This window comes from Artemia sp. Qi Xiang Cuo, chromosome 1, assembly GCF_049724085.1.
Source record: "Artemia sp. Qi Xiang Cuo chromosome 1, ASM4972408v1, whole genome shotgun sequence".
NCBI classification, from domain to species: domain Eukaryota; kingdom Metazoa; phylum Arthropoda; class Branchiopoda; order Anostraca; family Artemiidae; genus Artemia; species Artemia sp. Qi Xiang Cuo.
Window position 1 is genome coordinate 77,437,577 of NC_142794.1, and position 24,495 is coordinate 77,462,071.

At 36.0% G+C, this 24,495-nt stretch overlaps 1 protein-coding gene across 1 annotated transcript in view; it reads right to left on the bottom strand.

Annotated features, from left to right (window-relative positions):
* Alg1 (ALG1, chitobiosyldiphosphodolichol beta-mannosyltransferase) overlaps positions 1-20,545 on the bottom strand; it is a 44,518-nt gene extending 23,973 nt beyond the window's left edge. Inside the window, exons 1-2 of the mRNA XM_089087187.1 lie at positions 20,409-20,545; positions 6-303 (exon numbers count right to left, since the gene is read on the bottom strand). Coding sequence (XP_088943313.1) covers positions 6-276 — 271 coding nt within the window. The 5' untranslated portion in view covers positions 277-303; positions 20,409-20,545. The remainder of the gene's footprint in view (positions 1-5; positions 304-20,408) is intronic.
* Positions 20,546-24,495: the final 3,950 nt, after the last annotated feature.

A 24,495-nucleotide genomic window follows, 5' to 3' on the forward strand; every position in this document is an offset into this window, starting at 1 on the left:
CAAACCTTTTTCAAAGGCAGGGGGTGGTTTTATATAGTGCGTTGCAACATTGTCATTCATTAGAATTTCATTTGTTGGCATACTTCCCCCATAGCCAATAACATCAACCGAATATCCTTCTCTAGCCAAAGATAGGGTGTGATACTGCATTCTAGGGCTTCTACCAAAATCACCCAGAACCAAGACGCAGACTCGACCCTTGGAATGCTCATTCTCTGGAACTCGACTACTAGTAAGTTTTAAACTACTAGGTCTCCTCTTTCTACCATTTTCCATTGTTTTGATGTGACAGACAAGGGGCAACTACAAATAAAAAAATAACCATTTTGCTACATTGATACGTCACTCCAATTACTTTTTGACAAGGCAACAGGACTACTTAAGGTCACTATTTTTAAATTTCTTAGAAGCTCCATCAAGCCAAAATAAAAATTTTCCTAATGAAAGTAAAGAACAACATTAAAGCGAAAATGAACAAAAATTATTCTAAATATTAGGGGGGGGGGTTCCTTCTCACAGAGGGGTTACTAAAAACCGAAAAAAGAAGCGAAAATCAAATAGACACAAATCATTGAGCTAGAACAGAATACAACTTTTCGTACGTTTATACTTCAGCCCAATTATTTTTAGTAAGGCAATAAGCTACTCAGATTTTGTTTTTAACTCAGAGATCTCTTTTTTTAAGAGGGGGGGGGTAAAATACTCAGTTTTTTTTTTCAGCGAAAAAAAAAGCAAATTTAAAAAAGACATTAACCCGTTACGGCCCACTGTCCTTTTTATAGGACAACTGGTTTTAAATTTTTATGGCCAAATTTAAAATGAGGATAATTTGCTTTGAGTAATAACGGCTTCCCTGCAAGGGCAAATATCCAGCATTTTTATTGGAGGAAAGGGGCAAGAGGGGTTCATACCCGGACAGTCAAGGGGCATAGGATATACAATAGTTTTCTAATGCAAGTTATTGGGGGGGGTGTAACTTCCCCCCCCCCTGCCCACTCCCAAAAGACGCCCCTGCTTCACTGGTGACCAAGCTACGTAGGTTATTTTTTCTAGGCTAATTGATAACTTTTATCATATCAGAGAGGTTATTGAGGTCATAATTAGCATAATTGCGCAACGATAGCTTTCAAAATTCGGTAAAAAATAGTTAACGTTCCCCCAGACAATAGTGACTTTGACACCTTTATATTTAACCGCATTCCAAGATAACACCAGACATGACAAGTAAGTTCAAAGTTTTATGGCTTTTTGCGTTGGTGTCATATTTATCTGACAGTGTTTTCTCTTATTATGAATCCGTTTTTTCCCTTTTTGATTGGTTATAAGTAAAATAACAATAATATCGTGGATTCTTTATCAGCCTATCAGTCACCATGGGAGAAATATCTTTAAATCTTCCTATACATTTTTCTTCGTCTCTCTGATTTCCAAAAATGAGGCCAAAAAACCCATGCACTTCACTTGGCGAAGCTCTAGACCTCCTAGAAGACGAAGAATTTGCATGTAAAGATATTCAGGTTGTTGTCCTGCCTCCTAATCCCGATGAAGCATCTAACGAAGATGAAAGAAATGACGACGCCACGGCGGTTCCGATTGTAAATGATGTCCCAGGAACTGTTGAAGTAGATTTCAGACCAGAACTTCTTGAAGAAGAACGAATTGAAAACATCGACAACATCATCCCCACAGAAGAAGAGGGTGAATCAACTTCGAGAGGTACGCCACAGAAGCGGCAGTTCAAAGCCGCGAACCCTAAATGGAAGAAGCAAAAAAGAACCTATTATTGGCGAAAATTGGAGGACGGAACGGTTCAGGTGCTTGAGATAACCCGAGAAATAATAGAAGGAAAAACACCAGTAAAATTTCTGGCTTTGTTTCTACCAATAAATTCTTTGACCTTATTTCTCGTGAAATGGTTAGATATGCGACGCATAAGGGAAACTCCGACTTAGCTATATCAGCTGATGAAATCCCTGTGTTTGTGGGAATACTAATTTTTTCAGGTTATAGCATATTGTATACCCAAAGAGCTTATTGATCAGCCGATAAAGATCTTGGAAGTGACCTGGTCAAGCAAGCAATGTCCAGAAATAAATCCATGAGGATTGAAGAGAACATCCACTTCGTGGACAACGATAGTCTATAGTTCAAAACTTCATGGATTAGCAGGATTTTAAGATAAAGCCCTTCTTCAACATAATCAACGCAAACTTTAAGCAGTTCGGAATTTTCTCAAAGCATCTGTCCATGGCGAAATGATTTTGAAGTACTGGTGTGAAGAGTGGACAGATTGCTAAACTGAAAGAACAGATGTTAAGTGTTTGTTGGATGAATTCCTTTCTCCATTGCCAAGCTCTTGCTGCTAAAACCGTACCACAAGAATACAGTCAAGTTCTAAATATTCTTATTAACAAAGTAAATTCTATTAAAGGAAAAGCATTGCTGACTCAATTGTTTCAAATTATTTGTGGTGATATTAGGGCCCTACACAGAAATTTCTCTTACCATACAGCGGTTAGGTGGTTGAAAAAAAGTACTGACCAGAGCTATGGAACTTCGCGCTGAACTATTAGTCTACTACTACTACTAACAACTCAACGCAGCACCAAGCCACTTGAGGCCAACACAGCTGCGCACGCACCTCCTACATCCCAATCTATTTAAAGTTTCCCTTTTTACACCCGCCCACGAAGTTCCAATATCCTTTAAATCTTCCTTTGTGACGTCCTCCTACCCCAGACGAGGACGACCTGCTTTCCGTTTAGCCCTAGACACTTGGCCAAAAAGAATAAACTTCGGCAATCTGTCATCCTTCATCCACACAACGTGCCCTAGCCACCTCAACCTTTCTTTCCTTATAGCCCTAGAGAGGGGTATTGAACCACAATTTTTGTATAGCCTATTATTTGAAATACGGTCAGTCAGCCGGGTACCCAGAACAATCCTTAAGCAATTTCTCTGGAAAACATCAAGCAAATCTTCATCCACTTTAACTGTGAAAAAACACCCTGAGCCTTGGGTATTCTACTTTTAACATCTTCACTGCTCCAACCATCTTTGTTAATAATACTACCAAGGTAAGTGAAGATGTCTACCTGATCAATCTTTTCGTTATCGAACGTCACCTTTCCATCTTCGCTAATTCATAATGACTTAGTTTAAGTGACTTAGTCTTCTTAACATTAATTTTCAAACCTATTCTAGCACCCTGAACTCGTAAAACCTCTAAAATTTCATGGAGCAGAGATTTGGGGCGGAGAAGCGGCACAGAAGTTGGAGTCCCTCCAGCTCCAGTATAATAAAACACTGTTTGGATTACAGCAGACAACTCATTCACAGATTCTGACAGGTGATATGGGCATGTTCTCGTTAAATCCATGTAGGTCTATTTTGATGCTTAGATTTTAGTTGAAGCTCATTAGGTGTAATGAAGATAGACTAGCAAGAGCTGCTTATTATCAGATGTTGAGTTATGGTTCGAAAACGTCGTGGCCATTCAAAATTAGGTATTTACTAGAAACAGTGGGAATGCCTTACTTATGGAATGACGGTCTTGGTTCCCGTGATTTACCAGCAGATTTAGAAAGCCATGTACAATTTATCTTAGAGGGTCAAGAAATTCAGTATTGGCAAGGTCTGGTTTTAAATTCTACTACATTGAAACATTATAATCAGGCTAAACCTAGTTTTGGAGAGGAAATTTAAATTCAATTTACCGGCTATGATTTTATGTTGATGGATTCAGCTTAGGGCGAATTGCCTTCAAATCCAGAGCAGGGAAATGGTGTTTGACAGGGGGATAGTACATCCTGATGGTCGGTATGTGTGTCCTCTTTGTAGGGATGAGGAAGAAGATTTGGACCATTTTCTCCGAAAGTGCCCGGTGCTCTCTGATTTAATGGAAAATTACTTACAAGGGATTGTTTTGCTGATTCCTAAAATTTTACAAAGTAGTAATCCAAACACAATATTTCGTATTGGTGCGCCCATAGAGAAGGGACTAGAAAGAAGGAAAAGTTTTCACAATTAAATATTATTAGTTATATGAATTTAAACTTATTTTCTCGATAATTTACCATAAGGTATTTTTTGCTATGTTTCATGTTAATGTGTGTTTCGTAATTTGTTCTGTTGTGATTTCTTTATTTTTCATAAATTTTTGTGTGTATCTGGCTTTTGGGCTTTTGAAATACACGACCTATCTATCTTTCTATTCTCTGAATTCATTTCTGACCCGAAATTCCTTTGGAAATGAGCTTTTCTTTTGGACTTATTTGAGCATTTAAACAATTGAAGTAAAAGTCTTCAAAAGTGGGATTAAAATGTCATACAGCTAAATACAAGCTCTATGGCTTTATAAAAAAAATTGAATTGTGGTCATCAGCTATAAACCAAACAAGTTTGATTCATTTTCGTCAAAACAGTCTTTTATTGAAGAAGTTGAAAGTGAGATAAACATCAACTCATATATATCTGGCATAAAAATGATGTTTAATAATTTTAAGAGAGAAATGTGTAATTGTTTCTCAGTGCAAGAGATATCAGATAATACTGGGCAAAGATGAATCCGTTTTTAAATGCAGCTATAAATGAGGCAAATTTAGCAACTAAAAGAGAATCTGCTTGAAATTATCTGCCAATGAGAGGTTATACTTGGAATTCAAGTCTTAAAATTGTAATACCATTTGGTTAAAAAGAAATACAAAATACTCAGAATTACTAAACAAGGATTTGAAGTGTTAGATTCCATTTTCTACCTATTACACGTGTGAGTTGGAATTTTTATTAATGACCCAAATAAAAGTCAACTAAGAAATCACTTAGCCTAAATTTGAAAAACGATTTAATACCTAATGTCGCAAAAACGGATCTATGATGGAACAAATTTATTGAAAAAACTCAAGTGCAACCTTCACATTATTATTATTATTTAGTGAAAACATGTCTTCATGCAAAAAGAAAATGATGGAGCACTACTAAAAAAAAACAAAAGAGCACTATACAACTAAGACAATTTAACTAGTGTAAAAGAAGTTGGTTCCAAGCATGTTTTGAAATCTATCGGTTGTGTTTCTCCAGAAGTTTAGCAACGGCTATGGTAGGGTCTGCTATATGAAGACTGTTGATGAACTTTGAACTGCGTATCCAAATTTGATATCTCAGTAGGTTTTTTGCAAAACAGAAGAAAGTGGGGTGGATTTTCAATTTATAACCATTTCTAAGAATCTTCAAGAGGGGTGCAATGTAGGGAACGTGGGGGAAGGTCACAGTGTTGCACAGCATTACCTGATAACGGCAATAAAAACGAAGGCTAGCAGAGATTATGAAAGCAAATGGAGTTGATATGCAGTGTTTGACGCCTTGGTTAGGAGATGGCATTTCTAAGTCTAAAAAAGTATCATCATACTAGGTAGCTTTCTTCCTACACTAACTAAGCTAATTGCTCTATAATTACCACACTCACTCTTATCACGTTTCTAAAAGCAAATGGAGCTGATATGCAGTGTTTGACGAATTGGTAAGGAGATGGCACTTCTAAGTCTAAAAAAGTATCATCATACTAAGAGACTTTCTTCCTACAGAAACTAAGCTAATTGCTCTTTTTAATAGTCAAATGTGAATGAAGAACAACTAACCCCCCTCTCACACCCACTATTTCCACAAACACATCTGATCAAAATATTGAGATACCGTGTTCATTTTGTTCAACGTAGTTGAAAGTTCTGGAAATTATGTATTTGAAGATGACAAACCCTCCAGAGCCCCACGGCAAAGGTTACAAGTTATGCCCTGGGGGCATATAAGGTTTTTTATAGAAAGCGTTGTTGTAGAAACTTCAAAAGGGGTTCATTTAGTTGGAAATTGGGAGGGCTAGTGCCCTTTCTAATAGTCGAAAATGATTGGAGGGTAACTAACCCCCCTCTCACACCCGCAATATTTCCTTAGATATTCAATTAAAGCGTTGTAATAGCCCATGTTTACACCGTAGCTGAAAGCTTTGAAAATTAGGTCTTTGAGGATGACACTCCTCCCAGAGCCCTCAGGACTAGGGTTGTAGGTTATGCCCTGGGAATATATAAGATTTTAAGGAATAAATATCAGCATATGTATATTAAACTGACAATGCACATTTTTTCTGTAAAGCCATTTGAATTTTTTTCAGCAAAGTACAAATTATATTCTAGCTTTTAGAAAGCATAGGTTTAGAACCCTACTCAGATTAATTTCTGCTCCTTTTGAGTTTGACTTATTTTAATTTCGGTTTGTTTTGGGTTTCATTTATTTATTGATACTGATTTCTGGTAGTTGCATGCTTGGTAGATTATTTGATCCTATTTTTATTCATATTTGGTTTAATGGAGTACTTTACTTTTTTTTTGAAAAAATTATTTTGTATCAAACAAAAAAAGCACGAAGAACAGCAGGGAAATCTTGTTGCAAAATAGTGGAGATAATTTGAATCAATATTTCGGCCCCATATCCAAGTGCAGTCCTCAGCAAGACAGAAACATTCAAAAGCAAAAATAATCACAACAACATGCGACCAGTCCAACCAAAAATTAAAAAAAAAAAAATTTCAAAGCAGTCCTAGCATTCTTACTTCAGTAAAATTCAACCAGGACTGATAAAAATTGATCTAAAACAAGGCGCTTCAATGATATGAAAGAGAAATAAATTAAAAAAACGTTCTCATTGCTAATCCAGCCTTTTTGGCAGCTAACCTCAAAGGTCTTTTCGTGATCGGTTCTGTGTTAATGTCTATTGGTTTTTTATAATATTTTGTAAGATCACTTTTAATTAAATTTGTATATAGAGCATTTAGTGTATTCATTCACATTTGACCATTAAAAAGAGCTTAAGCCCTTTCAATCTCCAATTGAATGAGCCCTTTTTGAAGTTTCTACGAAAACACATCCTATAAAAACCTTATATGCCCTCAGGGTATAACTTAAAACCCTCGCCCTGAGGGCTGTGGGGGAGGGTTGTCATCCTCAAAGACCTAATTTCCACAACTTTCAACCATTTTCAACAAAATGAATACCTCAAAATTTTGATTGGATATTTTTGGTGAAAGGGTGGGTGTGAGAGGGGGATTAGTTGTTCTTCACTCACTTTTTACTATTAAAAATGGTTCAAATGAGCCCTTTTTGAAGTTTCTACAACTACTCTTTCTATAAAAAACCCATATGGCCCCAGGGAATAACTTACAACCCATACCTTGAGAGCTGTGGGGGTTTGTCATCCTCAAAAGCCTAATTTCCAGAACTTTCAACTACGTTGGAAAAAATGGCTATTTCAAAATTTTGATTGTTTGTTTGGGGAAATGGTGGGCGTGAGAGGGAGGTTATTTGCCCTCCAATGACTTTCGACTATCAAAAAGGGTACTAGCCATTTTAATTTACAATCGAATAAGCCCTTTTTGAAGTTTCTACAACAATGCTTTCTATAAAAACCAAATATGCCCCTAGGGCATAACTTGCAACTCTTGCCCTGAGGGCTGTGAGGGGGGTGTCATCCTTAAACACCTAATTTCCAAAACTTTCAACTACGTTGAACAAAATGGCTATCTAAAAATTTTGAGTGGATGTGTGTTGGGGAAAAAGTGGGCGTGAGAGGGGGGTTAGTTGCCCTCCAATCACTTTTGACTATTAAAAAGGGCTCCAGCTTTTTGAATTTTCAATCGAATGCGCCCTTTTCCAAGTTTCTATGACAAAGCTTTCAATAAAAACCTTATATGCCTCCAGGGTATAACTTATAGCCCTTGCCCTGAGGGCTCTGAGGGGGTTATCATCCTCAAAGACCTCATTTCCAGAACTTTCAACTACATTGAACAAAATGGCTATCTTTAAATTTTGAGTGGATGCATTTGGATAAATGGTGGGCATGAGAAGGGGGTTAGTTGCACTACAATCACTTTCGACTATTAAAAAGGGCACTAGCCCTTTGAATTTCCAACTGAATGAGCCGTTTTTGAAGTTTCCATGACAAAGCTTTCTATAAAGACCTTATCTGCCCCCAGGGCATAAGTTACAACCCTTGCCCAGAGGGCTGTGGGGGGAGTGTCCTCCTCAAAAACATAATTTCTATCTAGAAATGAACTACGTTGAACAAAATGGCTATCTCAAAATTTTGATTGTATGTGTTTGGGAAAATGGTGTTCATGGAACACCAAGTTGCCTTCCAAGCACTTTCGACTATTAAAAAGGGCACTAGCTATTCCAATTATCAATCGAATGAGCCCTTTTCGAAGTTTTTACGACAACTCCTTCAATACGATGTGCCCTGGTCTGGAAAAAAATAAAACATTGTGGCATCATTGTTCTTTACTTTCTTACAACATCGTTCTTTACTACCGGCGCTTCTGTGCTGCCTATGATGAGGCAGTGATCAATGTGATTTTGGGCAATTCATCTGTTGGTATTCATGATTACTTGTGCACGTCTCTTTTAGAAAACATAGAGCCATCAACTACAAGGTCATTTATTAGGGCAAAATCAATCAGAAGCTCCCCATTTTCAGTTCTTTGACCCAGACAATTTTGGCCAAGAACTTGTGGGCTGAAGGGTTGGTTGTTTCCTATTTTAGTGTTAAAGTCTCCAAGGAAGCATACAACATCTTTCCTTGGTATATATTTGGCTATGGCTTTAAGTGATTTATAAAACTAGTCGTTTTCTTCATCACTGACTTCATTTGTAGGGGCATAGCAAACAACAACTGACAGTTTAGTAGGTTTTCCTAAAACTTTTGCAGATAATATCCTTGGGGATACAGGAGTCCATTTTTGGAGTGACTTGTGGGTGAGCTTTGGCATCATTACAACAACTCCTGCTTTTCATGGTTTGGTCAGCATCAAGCTTTTTTATTTCTGAATCAGTCAGCTGCACTTCTGACAATGCTAATTAGTCGACGTGGTAATCTGTCATCACTTTGTGTACTTGGTCAGTTTTGGATGGTTGATACATCATTTGTACATGTTAAAACAAAACTTCAGGTTATTATTCACTTTCATAAATCGTGTCCTTAGGCGTGTTGGTGTTGTCATCATTAAGGGGTTTGATCCAACCCAATCTTGATGTTTCAGTTGTTGTTTGTTACTCCTTAGGAGGTATACCCTTAAGGTCCCAGGTGTGGGATGCAAGCCCACAGCCCAACTCTCCTCTTTTTCCCAGTGTTGATTCGGGCTGTTTGATACCTAAGGCACTTCAGTCAAGAGTTAAGGATGGTTCATGGAGAGAACTTCCAGGAACAGTTGAATATTAACTGGAGAGTCTAAATTCTGACAATGTAGAAGAAGGACAGAACAATTTTAGGAAAATTTATGAAGTGGCAGATGCTTTCTTAGGGAGGAAAGCTAAAAACGCAGCTATAGTGAAAATGCTTTAAGTTTAGTAGAAAAGAGTGGGGGCTTGTACACAGGGGCGTAAATTACTATGGAGCAGGGGAGGCAACTACCCTCCCAGACCTTGGTTTGCCCCCCCCCCCCCAGCTGAAATTTAGTTTCTGCAAAAAAAATCTTGTCAAAATTAAGATAAGCCTGCATAATTTAAGTACTGTATCCAGAGAAACTGGTCAGTTTTCTTTAGTATTTCTGCCTTTATGGCAATATATGACTCATTTTTTCGGTTTTCACTGTCATTTTCACTTGATTTAGGAAAACCGACTCCAACTTTGGCCCCCCCCCTGCCCCCCAGGATTTTGACAAAATGACGCCACTGCTTGTACAAAAAGTATTTCAGTGATAGATTGAATGAAACTACAAGGAATGTACCGTAAGGAGAGTAGAGAAAGCATTAAAGTATGAGTCAAGGAGGTGGGAAGTGAAGGCCATGGATAAAACTACTGAAAATATGGAAGATGCAGCCAGACGGCATAATAGTAAAATGTTTTATGGACATTTTAAAAAATCGAGAAGAAGGAATCAGTTTGGACTGGTCCCCGGTAAAGATAGCAACAGGATCACAATTACTGATATGGAAAGAGTTGAAGAGAGATTGTAAGTACATTATTAGGATGTTATAGTTACATGAAAATGATGTAGGTAAGACTGAAAAAGTTTGCTATACTAGGGAAGGAAATGAAGATTTATTTTGTAAGGAAGAATCAGAGACATTATTAAAAGGATTAAAAAATAAAAAGGCACCTGGTGCTGATAGTGTGGTATATGAATTTCTTAAATATGGTGGTTGTGAAGTTAGAGATAAGTTACTGAAAATTATGAATATGATTTTTGAAAAAGGGAAAGTACTTAGCAATTTTAAGAAAACTTTAATTAAACTCCTCTATTAGAAACGTGATAAGAGTGAGTGTGGTAATTATAGAGCAATTAGCTTAGTTTCTGTAGGAAGAAAGCTACCTAATATGATGATACTTTTTTAGACTTAGAAATGCCATTTCCTAACCAAGGCGCCAAACACTGCATATCAGCTCCATTTGCTTTCATAGTCTCTGCTAGCCTTCGTTTTTATCGCCGTTATCAGGTAATGCTGTGCAACACTGTGACCCTTCCCCACGTTCCCTACATTGCACCCTTCTTGAAGATTCTTAGAAATGGTTATATTGAAAATCCACTCCACTTTCTTCTGTTTTGCAAAAAACCTACTGAGATATCAAATTTGGATAAACAGTTCAAAGTTCATCAATAGTCTTCATATAGCAGTTCAAAGTTCATCAATAGTCTTCATATAGCAGATCCAACTATAGCCGTTGCTAAACGTCTGGAGAAACACAACCAATAGATTTCAAAACATGCTGGGAACCAACTTCTTCTACACTAGTTAAATTGTCTTAGTTGTATAGTGCTCTTTTGTTTTTTTTTAGTAGTGCTCCATCATTTTCTTTTTGCATGAAGACATGTTTTCACTAAATAATAATAATAATGTAAAGGTTGCACTTGAGTTTTTTCAATTTTTTCCATCATAGATCCGTTTTTGCAACATTAAGTATTAAATCGTTTTTCAAATTTAGGCTAAGTGATTTCTTTGTTGACTTTTTATTTGGACCATTAATAAAAATTCCAACTCACACGTGTAAGAGGTAGAAAATGGAATCAAACACTTCAAATCCTTGTTTAGTGTTTCTGAGTATTTTGTATTTCTTTTTAACCAAATGGTATTACAATTTTAAGACTTGAATTCCAAGTATAACCTCTCATTGGCACATAATTTCAAGCAGATTCTCTTTTAGTTGCTAAATTTGCCTCATTTATAGCTGCATTTAAAAACGGATTCATCTTTGCCAAGTATTATCTGATATCTCTTGCACTGAGAAACAATTCCACAATTCTTTTTCAAAATTATTAAACACTATTTTTATGCCAGATATATATGAGTTGATGTTTATCTCACTATCAACTTCTTCAATAAAAGACTGTTTTGACAAAAATGAATCAAAGTTGTTTGGTTTACAGATGAAGACCACAATTCAATTTTTTTTATAAAGCCATAGAGTTTGTATTTAGCTGTATGACATTTTAATCCTGCTTTTGAACACTTTTACTTAAGTTGTTTAAATGCTCAAATAAGTCCGAAAGAAAAGCTCATTTCCAAAGGAATTTCGGGTCAGAAATGAATTCAGAGAATAGATAGATAGATAGATCAAGTATTTCAAAAGCCCAAGAGCCATATACACACAAAAATTTATGAAAAATAAAGAAACCACAACAGAACAAATTACGAAACACACATTAACATGATACATAGCAAACAATACCTTATGGTAAATTATCGAGAAAATAAGTTTAATTCCAAATAATTAATAATAATTAATTGTGAAAACTTCCTTCTTTCTAGTCCCTTCTCTATGTACGCACCAATACGAAATATTGTGGTTGGATTACTACTTTGTAAAATTTTAGGAATCAGCAAAACAATTCCTTGTAAGTAATTTTCCCTTAAATCAGAGAGCACCGGGCAGTTCTGGAGAAAATGGTCCAAATCTTCTTCCTCATCCCTACAAAGAGGACACACATACCGACCATCAGGATGTACTATCCCCCTGTCAAACACCATTTCCCTGCTCTGGATTGGAAGGCAATTCGCCCTAAGCTGAATCCATCAACACAAAATCATAGCTGGCAAATTGAATTTAAAATAAATTTCCTCTCCAAAACTAGGTTTAACCTGATTATAATGATTCAATGTAGCAGAATTTAAAACCAGTCCTTGCCAATACTGAATTTCTTGACCCTCTAAGTTAAATTGTACCTGGCTTACTAAATTTGTTGGTAGATCACGGGAACCAAGACTGTCATTCCATAAGTAAGGCATTCCCACTCTTTCTAGTAATGACCTAATTTGGGATGGCCACGACGTTTTTGAACCATAATTTAACATCTGATAACAAGCAGCTCTTGCTAGTCTATCTTCATTACACCTAATGAGCTTCAACTAAAATCTAAGCATCAAAATAGACCTACATGGATTTAACGAGAATATGCCCATATCACCTTTCAGAATCTGTGAATGAGTTGTCTGATGTAATCCAAACAGTGTTTTATTATACTGGAGCTGGAGGGACTCCAACTTCTGTGCCGCTTCTCCGCCCCAAATCTCTGCTCCATATTCTATTACTGGTAGAATTTTTTTTATTAAATATTCTTTTATGCAATTTTAGGTTATGACTTCATATTACCTATGCATTAGGTAATATGACTTGGCTTTATCATCCTAGATGAAAGTGTGAGCAAAATGAATGAAGTTTTAGAGGCTTTGCGAGTTCAGGGTGCTAGAATAGGTTTGAAAATTAATGTTAAGAAGACTAAGTCACTAGGGCTAGGAATAAGTGAAGATGAAAAGGTGACGTTTGATAATGAAAAGATTGATAAGGTGGGCAGCTTCACTTACCTTGGTAGTATTATTAACAAAGATGGTTGGAGCAGTGAAGATGTTAAAAGTAGAATAGCCAAGGCTCAGGGTGTTTTTTCACAGTTAAAGTGGATGAAGATTTGCTCTGACCCAAAGGAATTTTGGGTCAGAAATGAATTCAGAGAATATGACTTGGCTTTAGCATCCTAGACAAAAGTGAGAGCAAAGTGAATGAAATTTTAGAGGTTTTACAAGTTCAGGGTGCTAGAATAGGTTTGAAAATTATTGTTAATAAGACTTAAGTCACTAAGGCTAGGAATAAGTGAAGATGAAAAGGTGATGTTGGATAATGAAAAGATTGATAAGGTGGGCAGCTTCACTTACCTTGGTAGTATTATTAGTAAAGATGGTGGGAGCAGTGGAGATGTTAAAAGTAGAATAGCCAAGGCTCAGGGTGTTTTTTCAGTTAAAAAAAGTTTGGAAGAATAGGAAGATAAGTCTGCAAACCAAGATTAGAGTATTAGAAGCTACAGTGATGACGGTGGTCAAATATGGCTCTAAAGCATGGGCGCTCATAAAAGCGGATGAAGATTTGCTAGATGTTTTCCAGAGAAATTGCTTAAGGATTGCTCTGGGTACCCAGCTGACTGACCGTATTTCAAATAATAGGCTATACAAAAAATGTGGTTCAATACCCCTCTCTAGGGCTATAAGGAAAGAAAGGTTGAGATGGCTAGGGCACGTTGTGCAGATGAAGGATGACAGATCGCTGAAGATTGTTCTTTTCGGCCAACCGTCTAGGGCTGAACAGAAAGCAGGTCGTCCTCGTCTGGGGTGGGAGGATGTCATAAAGAAATATTTAAAGGAGATGGAAACTTCCTGGGAGAGTGTAAAAAGGGAGACTTCAAGTAGATTTGGATGGAGGAGGAGTATGCATAGCTGTTTTGACCTCAGGTGGCTTGGTGCTGCAGTGAGTTGTTAGTAGTAGTAGTAGACTAATAGTTCAGAGCAAAGTTTCATAGCTCTGGTCAGTACTTTTTTTAACCACCTAACCTCTGTATGGTAAAAGAAATTTCTGTGTAGGGTCCCAATATCATCACAAATAATTTGAAACAATTGAGTCAGCAATGCTTTTCCTTTAATAGAATTTAAAATGTTAATAACAATATTTAGAACTTGACTGTATTCTTGTGGTAAGGTTTTAGCAGCAAGAGCTTGGCAATGGAGAAAGGAATTCATCCAACAAACACTTGGCATCTGCTCTTTCAGTTTAGAAATAAATCCACTCTTCACACTAGTCATTGCTTTTGGTCCATCACTACAAATAGCAATGCTTCTTTGTAGCTTAGTCCCTTTTTGTGGTAGCTTAGTCTTTCCGTTTATTAGACATCTTGTAAATTACTTGTGCTGTTTAATTTAAATTGCCAACAGACGTATTCAGAAAATGTTAAGTACTTTTGCGGATTCTTTATATCCACTTGTTGTTTAATCTGTTAAGGCCCAAGAAAAAAAAAATGTTGGAAAATCTAGTTGTCCTTTTCACTGATGTCTCCTGTCTGTGTTCTGTAGGATGTAATCAATCAATATCACAAAAACTAATAGTGTTAGAACACACCCCTGTTTTACTCCTGACAAAATCCTGAAGTAACAAGTTTTACCTTCTGGTGTCTTGGCACAACAATCGCTACCCTCATAGATGGCAGTAATAATTGTCACTATTTTTTCAGGAATTATGTAATAGATGAGAATCTTCCATAGGCTTTCATGATCTACAGAGTGATTTTGCTGGATGTCTCCAAAGACTATATAGGTCTTCAAATGCCACTCTCTGCTTGTCTTCACTTACAATTCAAAGCATGAATATAAGGTCTGCATATGAGCGATTTGGCATGGAGCCATACTGTCTGCATTGGAGGTGTTGTGCTAATTGTGTTCATATCCTCTGTAGGATAATATGTGAGAGCATCATCCCAGGTGGTGGCAGTAAACTTATACCCTGGCAGTTGGCTGGCTAGTTAGCATCTCCTTTGTTGATTTTCCTCAAGAGTGTGCTGTGTTTCCAGTCTGATAGTACTTTGGCTGTTGTCCAAATCCAAGTCAAGAGTGAAGACCAAAGGGTGATACATGAGGATATTGATGCCTTTATCATCTCTTTAGATGTGCAGTTCAGTCCTGGTGATTTTCCGTTTTTCAGTTTCTTTGCTGCTCACTGATAGAAGGTAGATCTATGCTGATATTCAGGGGGAAGGTGGGAATCTCTGGAATGTCAGAGGGCTTAGTTAGGATGGGGGTCTTTTCATTAAATTTTTGAAATAATTTGCCCATACTTTGTTGACTGTACTCAACATCCCCTGATGGATCTCTGACAGGGCTGTTCCTTTTTTTTGGTCAATTTTTCCCCCCTATGATATCATTAGTGATTCTGTAGGACACATGGTTCTTGAGTCTCCTCTTTTTGCTACTTCTTCTGCCTGCAGTTCTTTACACTCTAGAAAGTTTTGCTTATCAGATCAAGCACTTTTCTTGACAGCTTTATCAAGAACTCTATGCTGCTCATTTTCAAAAAACAAGATGATCAGGAGCTTGTTCTTGGAGGATAGACACTCTCTTCTTCTTTATTTCTTCTATTAGTTGCCATGTTTGCTTGGAGCCATTGGTTTTTAGGGCTCTTACAGGTGTCCAGGGTTTATTTGGCTATTTTGTGGTAGAATTCCTACATGACCTCCCATACTGTTTTGTATTCAGCTTCCTCTGGTACAGATAGGGCTTAAAATCTTTTGTATACCTCCATTGTGAAAGCTTGTTTTAATGTCTTGTCTGTGAGTTTGTCAGAGTCAAAAACAGGCTTGGGGACTGTGCTTTTATTGCATATCTTCTTTAACTTACACAAGCTTGGCTTTGATAAAATTATGATCCAATCCATCAGCTCCTCAATAAGCCCAAACATCTTGTAGACTCAACTGCAATTTTTGATTATTAATCAAAAGAACTTTTTGCACAAAATAAGTTAGACAAAAAATAGCAACAAAGACCACACTGCCTTTCCATAACAAACAACAAAAGCACAAAGAACAACAGGGAAATCTTTTTGCAAAACAGAGGAGATAATTTGAATGAATATTTCGGCCCTATGTCCAAGGGCCACCCTCAGTAAGACAGAAATATATAAAAGAAAAAAGACTCACAACAACATGCAACCAATCAAATCAAAAATGAAAAAAAAAAAAAATTCAAAGCAGTCCAAGCATCCTTACTTCAGCAAAGTTCAACCAGGACTGATAAGAAGTAAGTTAAAACAAGGCAATTCAATGAGATAAAAGAAAAATAATTTAAAAACACGTTCTTATTGCTAATCTGGCCTTTTTGGCAGCTAGCCTCAAAGGCATTTTTGTGATCAGTTCTGTGTTAATGTCTATTAGTTTTTTAAAATATTTTGTAAGATCATTTTTAATTAAATTTGTGTATAGAGCATTTAGTGTATATTTTCCCAAGTCCCTATTTAAGGAAATATTATTATTAATCTTAAGTCTGATTTAAATTGATTCTCAGACTACCTGCTTTATGCCTAGGTCATTGCTAATAAGGGCAGATTCATCAAAAAGTATATTGTGGCTAGGATTTTCAAATACATGGCTGCCTAAAGCAGAATCAAATAAAACTTCAATAAACTCAATTTTACTATTTATAGAAAACCAACACAATATAATAGATATTTGCATTTTAGATCAAACCACCCCCCACAAGTTAAAAGAGCAGTTGTAATATCCCTCATCATAATGCCCTAGACATTGGTTCTGATTTCCACATCACAGCAAAATTAAACTTTATCAGGCATACTTTTTGGAAATGGGTATCCTATTTTATTTATTAATAGTGTAATTAAATTGTGGTAATTTATTTATTATTAGTTTATTAATAGTGTAATTATTAATAGTGTAAAGTTTGCACAAAAAAATATTCTGTATGCATTATTCACAAATAATTTTAAAATCATAAATTTTCTAAATTCTGGTAAAGATAAAACCCCAGTTACTCACCAAAGAGGGGTCTATCAAATACCATGCAATTGTGGCAAATATTATGTAGGTAGAACACACCAGAATTTAGCAAAGCGCATACAACAGCATAAAGATGATATAGTCAGTTCAAAATCTCTGAATTTGTCAGTCAAAATGTCACTACAATAGTTGCTAATTAATGTTGAATTATTCTATTGACAGTTTTCATATTATTTAATTAATTGAAATTGTTATGGCCTCAGGAAAAGAAATGAGTCCCAAATCAGTGCAGGACAGGGACAGAAGTCCCTGTACCTCCATTATGAATGAAGGCTTTGTGCAATCCTGAGCCCATCTCAGTCATGGCATTGTTTTTCACACTTGGCAATGTTCTTCTATCAACAAGAGTTGAAATCCTAGTCATCGTTTCTAGTCATCATTCTAGCTATGCAAACTTGTTAAGCTTCATCCTGACACCACTATGGGGTCATACAAGCAGGGTTTCTCTGTTTGAGAATAGCAATAGAGGAGGGAGCACATGACAAAATGAAAACCCAAAATCATCTCACAGCACTCAAACAGCTCCTGCCTATTATCATCATGATTAACTTAGAACTTATGTGTCATGATGTAGAACTCAGCTAATGATCTGTAAACCTACCATAATCTATTACTGATGTTATTTATTATGCTATATTTCACACCTTCACAAATTACCCCTATAACATTAACATGTAAAAAACAAAGGAATTTAAATTCAAAGGAGCATTTTAAAGTCAAAGTAAAGTCTGAACTGGCAATTTGAAAAGTCCTTGCAAGGGACAAAAATATTTTTTTGAAGCCAAAAATTTATTTCCTTCACATATTTTCATGCCTAATATATAAACCTTCAGATATATAAAATGGGCAACAATGTTTTAAAATTGGTTCAACAGTGGCAATAATGATGATAGAATAGCTTCCAGTTTCACTGACCCACTTTGCTAATTGATGTTGTCAGTTAAAACTAATATGATTGTGTTTAATGAACAAATCCAGCAATCCATACTTAATACTGAAGAGAAGTGTTACATATTAGATTACAAGACACCATTTGCTTCAAGATCTTCTAATTGATTGCAAATTATCATGGAAGGATCAAATTAGCTTATACAAGCTTAATCTAATCTATAAAATAGCACTCCTTGGAATGCTGCCAAGCTATATATAGGGATCAGCACTAAAGATAGTAATTGAATTCTGTAGGATGTGTGCTAGAGCACAAATAGAATTATCATATCAGTTTCTTTGTTATCTCTTTGTAATAGTTCATGATGTTTTTTAACACTTGCCTGACATTGCAATATTCCACAATTCAAAATTGAAATGGGACTGCACAAAAACACCTCAATACACAAAACTAGAATCCTAAACATGAATTCCATGACTAAAAGAATCAAATTTCCTTCAGAAAAGACGTTACTTAACTAAAATACTAGAGTATAGTGATAGAAAAATTTAGATCCTGTCTTATTATGTATTTGTGATTTGAATAATAGGGCCAAATGGCATGTTTTTATTTGTAAATTCCCCAGCATTAGAATTTCTGTCAGTGAAAAGTCATGCTGATATACTCCAATGGAGCTCATTATGGTATTGAAATGAGGAATTTCAGACTCTTTAGCTCTACCAAGATTAAAAAAAACAACTGTCTCTACTGTCTGTAAGCCCATCCTAGATTTGGATGTCCCCCATCTTCCTATGAATTCTTTTGTACTCTCTACAAAATTACCTGTGCTAAACAATGCATTTGGTGCTGACTATAACTTCAGCATAAAAAGTGAGAGGTTAAGGAGGGGGAACAAGCCTCATATTGGCAATACAATCTGTTTGTCTCAAATCTGAATGTTACTCTATACTTCCATTGAAAACACTTGTTTTGAACAAATCTAATATGTAACAGGAGTCATCACCAAAAAAGCACAGTTGAACACAGGCTCTGAAAACCTGAACAAGGGTACTCAAAACAATAATCTGACCAACCTGTTTTCAACTCTGTGTTGGATGTGGGGTGGCATGAAAACAGGACTCTAGCTAGTAATTTTTAGAGGTAACTTTGAATTACTATTCTCATGATTCTAACTGAACTTCTAATCTCCACTTTTTTCTTTATATTGCAAATAAATAGTATTCTTCAAAACATAGAAAAATATGGCTAAAATTCTTTCAGAATTTTTGAAAAACATATTATGGCAATAGAAAATCAATTTGGTTTGCATTTTTGACAATCATACCCAGCCCATTCCTCTCCTTAATGGTAAAAAAAATGATGAATTGTCAAAAATTCAAACCAGAACAAAAAAATAAAACTAGCAACTTAAAAGTGAATCTCTTTTTGTTTTAACATGTGTTCTTCTGAACAGCTTCTGGTACACTCAGCTGTTATTCTAGACCTATGCTGCTTTTTACTATGACTTAACTGTTGAAATGATAAATAATAGTCAAAGTAAATTATTTTTGTTGCAGTTCATATTATTTACTTACAAATAAAGTAAGTATACCACTCAGTGCCTCTTTTTAATGCTCTTTCCAAATATAATAATAATTTTTGTTGGAAATGAATTTTACCCCCACTGCTATATATACCAATTCAGGGTGTATATTTGCACATTAAGGGGGAGGGGGAGTAAATTTTATTTCTGATGTAAATTAGTTTAAACTTTTAGTAAGTTTATTAGTAAGTTTAAACTTTATCCTCCCCCTTAATGTGCAAATATATATCCTGAATTGGTTTATATAGGGGTGAGGATAAAATTCATTCCCAACAAAAATTATTATTAGGCCTAGGGCTATATTTGGAAAGAGCATAACAAAAGGCATCAAGTGGTAGGGTAAGACACCCAGTAGTCAGCCACCTGCCTATTCTCAGACAGAATTTAACTAACAGGGAACCTAGCTCCAGGCTAATGTGCTTAGAAAGTTATTATACAAAGACAAAGCTGGTTTCCCTGGTCACTATTAGATATCCATATGGATATCTAATAGGCCTAGTCATAAAATCCATATAGTCAATAAAATCCAATAATCAATAAATCCATATGGATATCTAATAGTGACCAGGGAAACCAGCTTTGTCTTTGTATAAAAACTTTCTAAGCACATTAGCCTAGATCTAGGTTCCCTGTTAGTTACATTCTGTCTGAGAATAGACAGGTGACCAACTACTGGGTGTCTTACCCTATGTTTACTTTATTTGTAAGTCAATAATATAAACTGCAAAAAAAAATTACCCAAAATACTAGGTATTTTACCACTTGAAATATTCTGTGGCCTATAGGCTATATGGGACCATCAGGGGGAGGTGGCATTTGCAATTTAATTGATTATTATGCTTGGAAAGACCATAAAAGAAGGAAGTGAGTAGGCTATCTTCACCTTGCTCCTATATAAGTTATGGCATTTTGTAAATATTGGCAGCATTCTGTTACCACACCTTGAAGTAGGCTAGGGAACCTGCCTAGGTCATAGCCTAACTTGGGGATCCATTCTTGACAGCTTCTTTCACTTGGCTTAACAACATCCCAAAGAAAGCAAAAAGCCACTTTGCCTAATCTATACAGTATCTTACCTATAGAAGACTCTAACCAGTATAGCAGCTTTTAACAGATCAAGCAGATATACAATGCTTATATTCTGCTTTTCAAAACTTCTCCAGCCTATATGCCAGAGTTGCCAACCAGCAGGACCCAATATAAACAATTTTAACTGAGATTTCCGCGTCGAATTCTATAATAAGCATAATTAGGAACAGAGATCCTTTGCTCTTAGGCTACCAAATGACTTTTGAGATGGTAATAATTGTATTCATAGTGTTACATGAACATTAACCAATTAATTCAGTTTAAAATTGTGATTCCGGTGAAACAAGTTCTTACTTAAATGCACAACAACATTCATTATTCAGCCTTTAAATGTTCATGACATTTCGAGACAAAATATTTACACTCGTTACTTTTTGCCGATCCATCTCTTATATTGGCTTTTCATTCTACAGTTCTTGGACTTTCATTTGCCGATGAAAAATATATTGAGCAATCGACTTACCAAGAACAAAATATAAACGCTGGAAATGCATAGATGGAAAAAATTAATAATAAATGCTTTTGTAATAATGAATATTTAGACGATTAGAAGTAGTGAACATAAGAAACTGAAAGCATATCTTTTTGGCATAAATGACGCACAGAAAAGGCAGGAATGTTTAGTCTTGATTTTACAATTAGCTAAGAAAATTTGGAAATCGTTAGTCCTTCAGTGACGCAATAAGTTTGATGTTGGCTTGGTAGTACGGGTCATGAGATCGATCCTAGCTTTAGTGCTCCCAGTGCAAGGCCGACGCAGGGACCTTAGTAATGAATAAGTGTCAATTATCCAATTATTTTACCTTACTTTTGGATATTGTTCGTTAAGTCAAGACTTCCCAAAACCTCCAAAGGGTATGCTGCAAGAAAAACACGCACAACCATTAGAGTCAAGAGATTTATTAGTCCTGGAATTTTCTAAATATGTCATCTTAATCATTTCGGGAGTGGCATAGGGGATCGAATTGAAACCTTCAGGTTTCAACCGTGTCTTGCAAATACATTATAGTATTTAAATTAGATCCAGTTTAAAGGCCCAAGATAGGACAAAATTTTAAATAAAGAAGCTGCAATGCCTGTAAAAGCAAGTGGATGCTTCTTTCTCTCTCCATTCTTTCAGCGAGGTGCGTTGCAATGGATAGAGGGGCAGCAGTACCATAAGGGGTAATGGATGTGACCGTGACATTGCCTCCTAATTGGTTTCCAGAGGTTTTCAGACTTTCTAATGACGTAATAATCTTGTTTTATTTATTTGTTATTAATGCGTTTTTGATCGCCGTTTAAACGCCGTTTTGCTTAAAATCAGTTTTTTGATGACCAACAAGTTCACCTTTGTACTTGTTTCGGTTTTTACCTCAGTGAAACTCTGAACGGCGACCGGCGATGTCAAACATCTACGGCAAGAAGCAATAGAATGTTGAACTTTGATTAGAAAAAAGGTGGAAGTTCACCTTGGAATCAGCCTGGATAGAATTTATATAATAAAATGGATAAGCATGAGGTAGATGTCTTACATATGAAAATGGCTACTTTCAAGTAAAATATGAAGGTTTGAATATACTTTTCAGCATAAAAAGTATTAGGTACAAGACAAAAAAACGGATTGGCCCTTGATTTGTAAGGAGAGTTAATGGTATCTGATTGATTAACCTATAGGCTAATTTTAAGTTAACCTGTTTCATAAAATGACTTAAGTTTCTACTCAAAAAGGAAAGTAGGACATTGCATAATCACCCTAATAAAAGTTTCAGTATGCAAATGTATTAACTTTGCAATCGATTGAACTTCCTTGCATTAGTTTAAATTTGCCTTATTATAAAAATCATCATAAGTTTTAGAATCTTAGTTTCTCAGCTAACACAGATCACATTTGATTATATCACTTGTTGGAACATTACTCCTGGCCTTCAGTTGAGTTTTTAAGGTAAGATTTTAGACTAAGTTGGTTTGAATGCTAGATGATGGCTTTTTTACTATCTTGGAAAGTAGTTGAGCTTTATGAATAAAATTATAGGTTTAGATTTAGAGTCCTACATTGGCATCAACTGAGGGGGGACACCACCTCCTGTTGAACTTTGAAAAAAACCCTTTTGGGGGATATTTTTTGTGAATAATACCTTTTTTGGTATTTCTCTCGAAAAAAAAACAACAATTTTAAAAACCCGCGGTACTTTAGCCGTTCATGCTTAATTCCTGTGTTTACCAAAAAACACCGAACGGCCTCATAATGGTTCACCGTGTAGCAAAAACGAAAATTAAACACCTGAACCTTCCAGCGTTGTAATTTCAGCTGCTTCAATGACCGGTGATCAAAAACACAGCTATTGATATTTGGGTAGAAATTCGGATAATTGTGAAATTTTAACAAAAATTTGATTGTTGTAAGATTCGAGCGTGAGACTTACTTTGTCGGTTGGCATGCTAGCAATCTCAACTAGCAAGCCTTTCTAATATATTTTCCTTAACAAAACATTCCAAATCAAAAAGCAAAATATATAATTATTGGGGAACTAAACATCCTTAATGATGAACAGTTGACATGTCAACCCACAAAATAACATCCTAAAGACCACCAAATTATAAGTTTCGGACAACACCCACCTATGAGAGCATGAGGAACCTAACTCACACCCCTGATTATCTGATGAATGTCATTTTATTTTTTAGCAACATTCATTTACACTTTAGGAGTCTCTGTTTCATCCTTACTCTGTAACACTACGCAACCCTTATTTTGGCATTTCCTTGGTAACTTCTTGCAGACTTTTTTGTAACTAACTTACAGTTCAAAATAGCGCAGCTGGTGATGAGTCACTGCTTAGCCAAAATGTAGTTTCAACAATTATACATTGACGGGGATAAAAAGGAGAGAAGATCCATTTATTGAGGGGAAGATCCGTGACCTGGGTCTCACCCCTTTACACGTAGGATTTGTTGGTCTCTTAACTTGTATCTCCTCGCTTATTGCCAGACTTAGGGTATAGCTGGTTTTTGGTTTTTAGTTCTTGTTGTGAATTCGAAGCAGGAATAGTAAGCTTTTTTAACTTTTGTTCCAAATAGACTTTCTTTTATAATTTTTTTCAATTGTGTAAAAAAATCTCTCCAGAAGGAGGGAGAGTAAACAAGTTTAGATAGAGGAGAGAAAGTCCTATATTATTCAAGGTTTCTCTCCTGAGGGGATGTAAGAGTTTTTAGCGGAGAAGAATCGTGGGCTTGAGACCGTGGGAAATACACCTCTTGGAAAGTACGCTTGTTATACCCATACAAGTTATAGCTGGGGCAAGACCACAGCACGAATATCAGCGAGGGCCAAATTTAAAATGCTGTGGCTTGTCATGGCAGCGATACCATTCACTAGTACCTTCAGTAGTTGGACTGATGACGCTCTGCTACGTCCACTGGTGACACAAGAGTGGGGATACTTTTGGCGGCAAGTCAGTAGCACTTTCGGAATACTGGTGAAATAATAGTAAATTGAGCACGCGTTTTTTGATGATACGAACTGTATTAGCCTAAATATAGGCTATGAAAAATTTTGTAGAGCAATACACAATTATTACACCCTCTTGCTAATTGAACATTTGACGAGCCTGGCTGTTCTTAAGAAAAACGCATTATATCAGCCAGGGTACCTTTGATAAAAGGGGGTTAGGGTATAACCAAATAAAAAAAAATATAAAAATTAGAGAAATACAAATAGCTTGATCGTCTTCAACGGAATAATGACACTACTTTGGAATTAGGAGAAAAAAAAAATGAAAATAAAGCTGAAGTGACTCGCAAAATGGATTTAGGTGCGAATTTTAATTGCAATATTGAAATCTCTTCGTATTAGAAAAAAAACATTAAAGTGTTAGGATCGGAAAATAAAAACAAAATATGGATTAATGTTCGAGTACATTTTGTGGACTTGGAGATAATCTTAAGTTTCGAAGATTATAAAATTAGCGGGTAAGCGAAACTAATGAAAATCTTATATTGGTTTTTTATAGGAGGGTGAGATAGGCCGGTCTTTGTTGGCGTAACCTGCCTGGGTGGAGATTACACTTAACGAATTAGTGTATTTGTATTTAG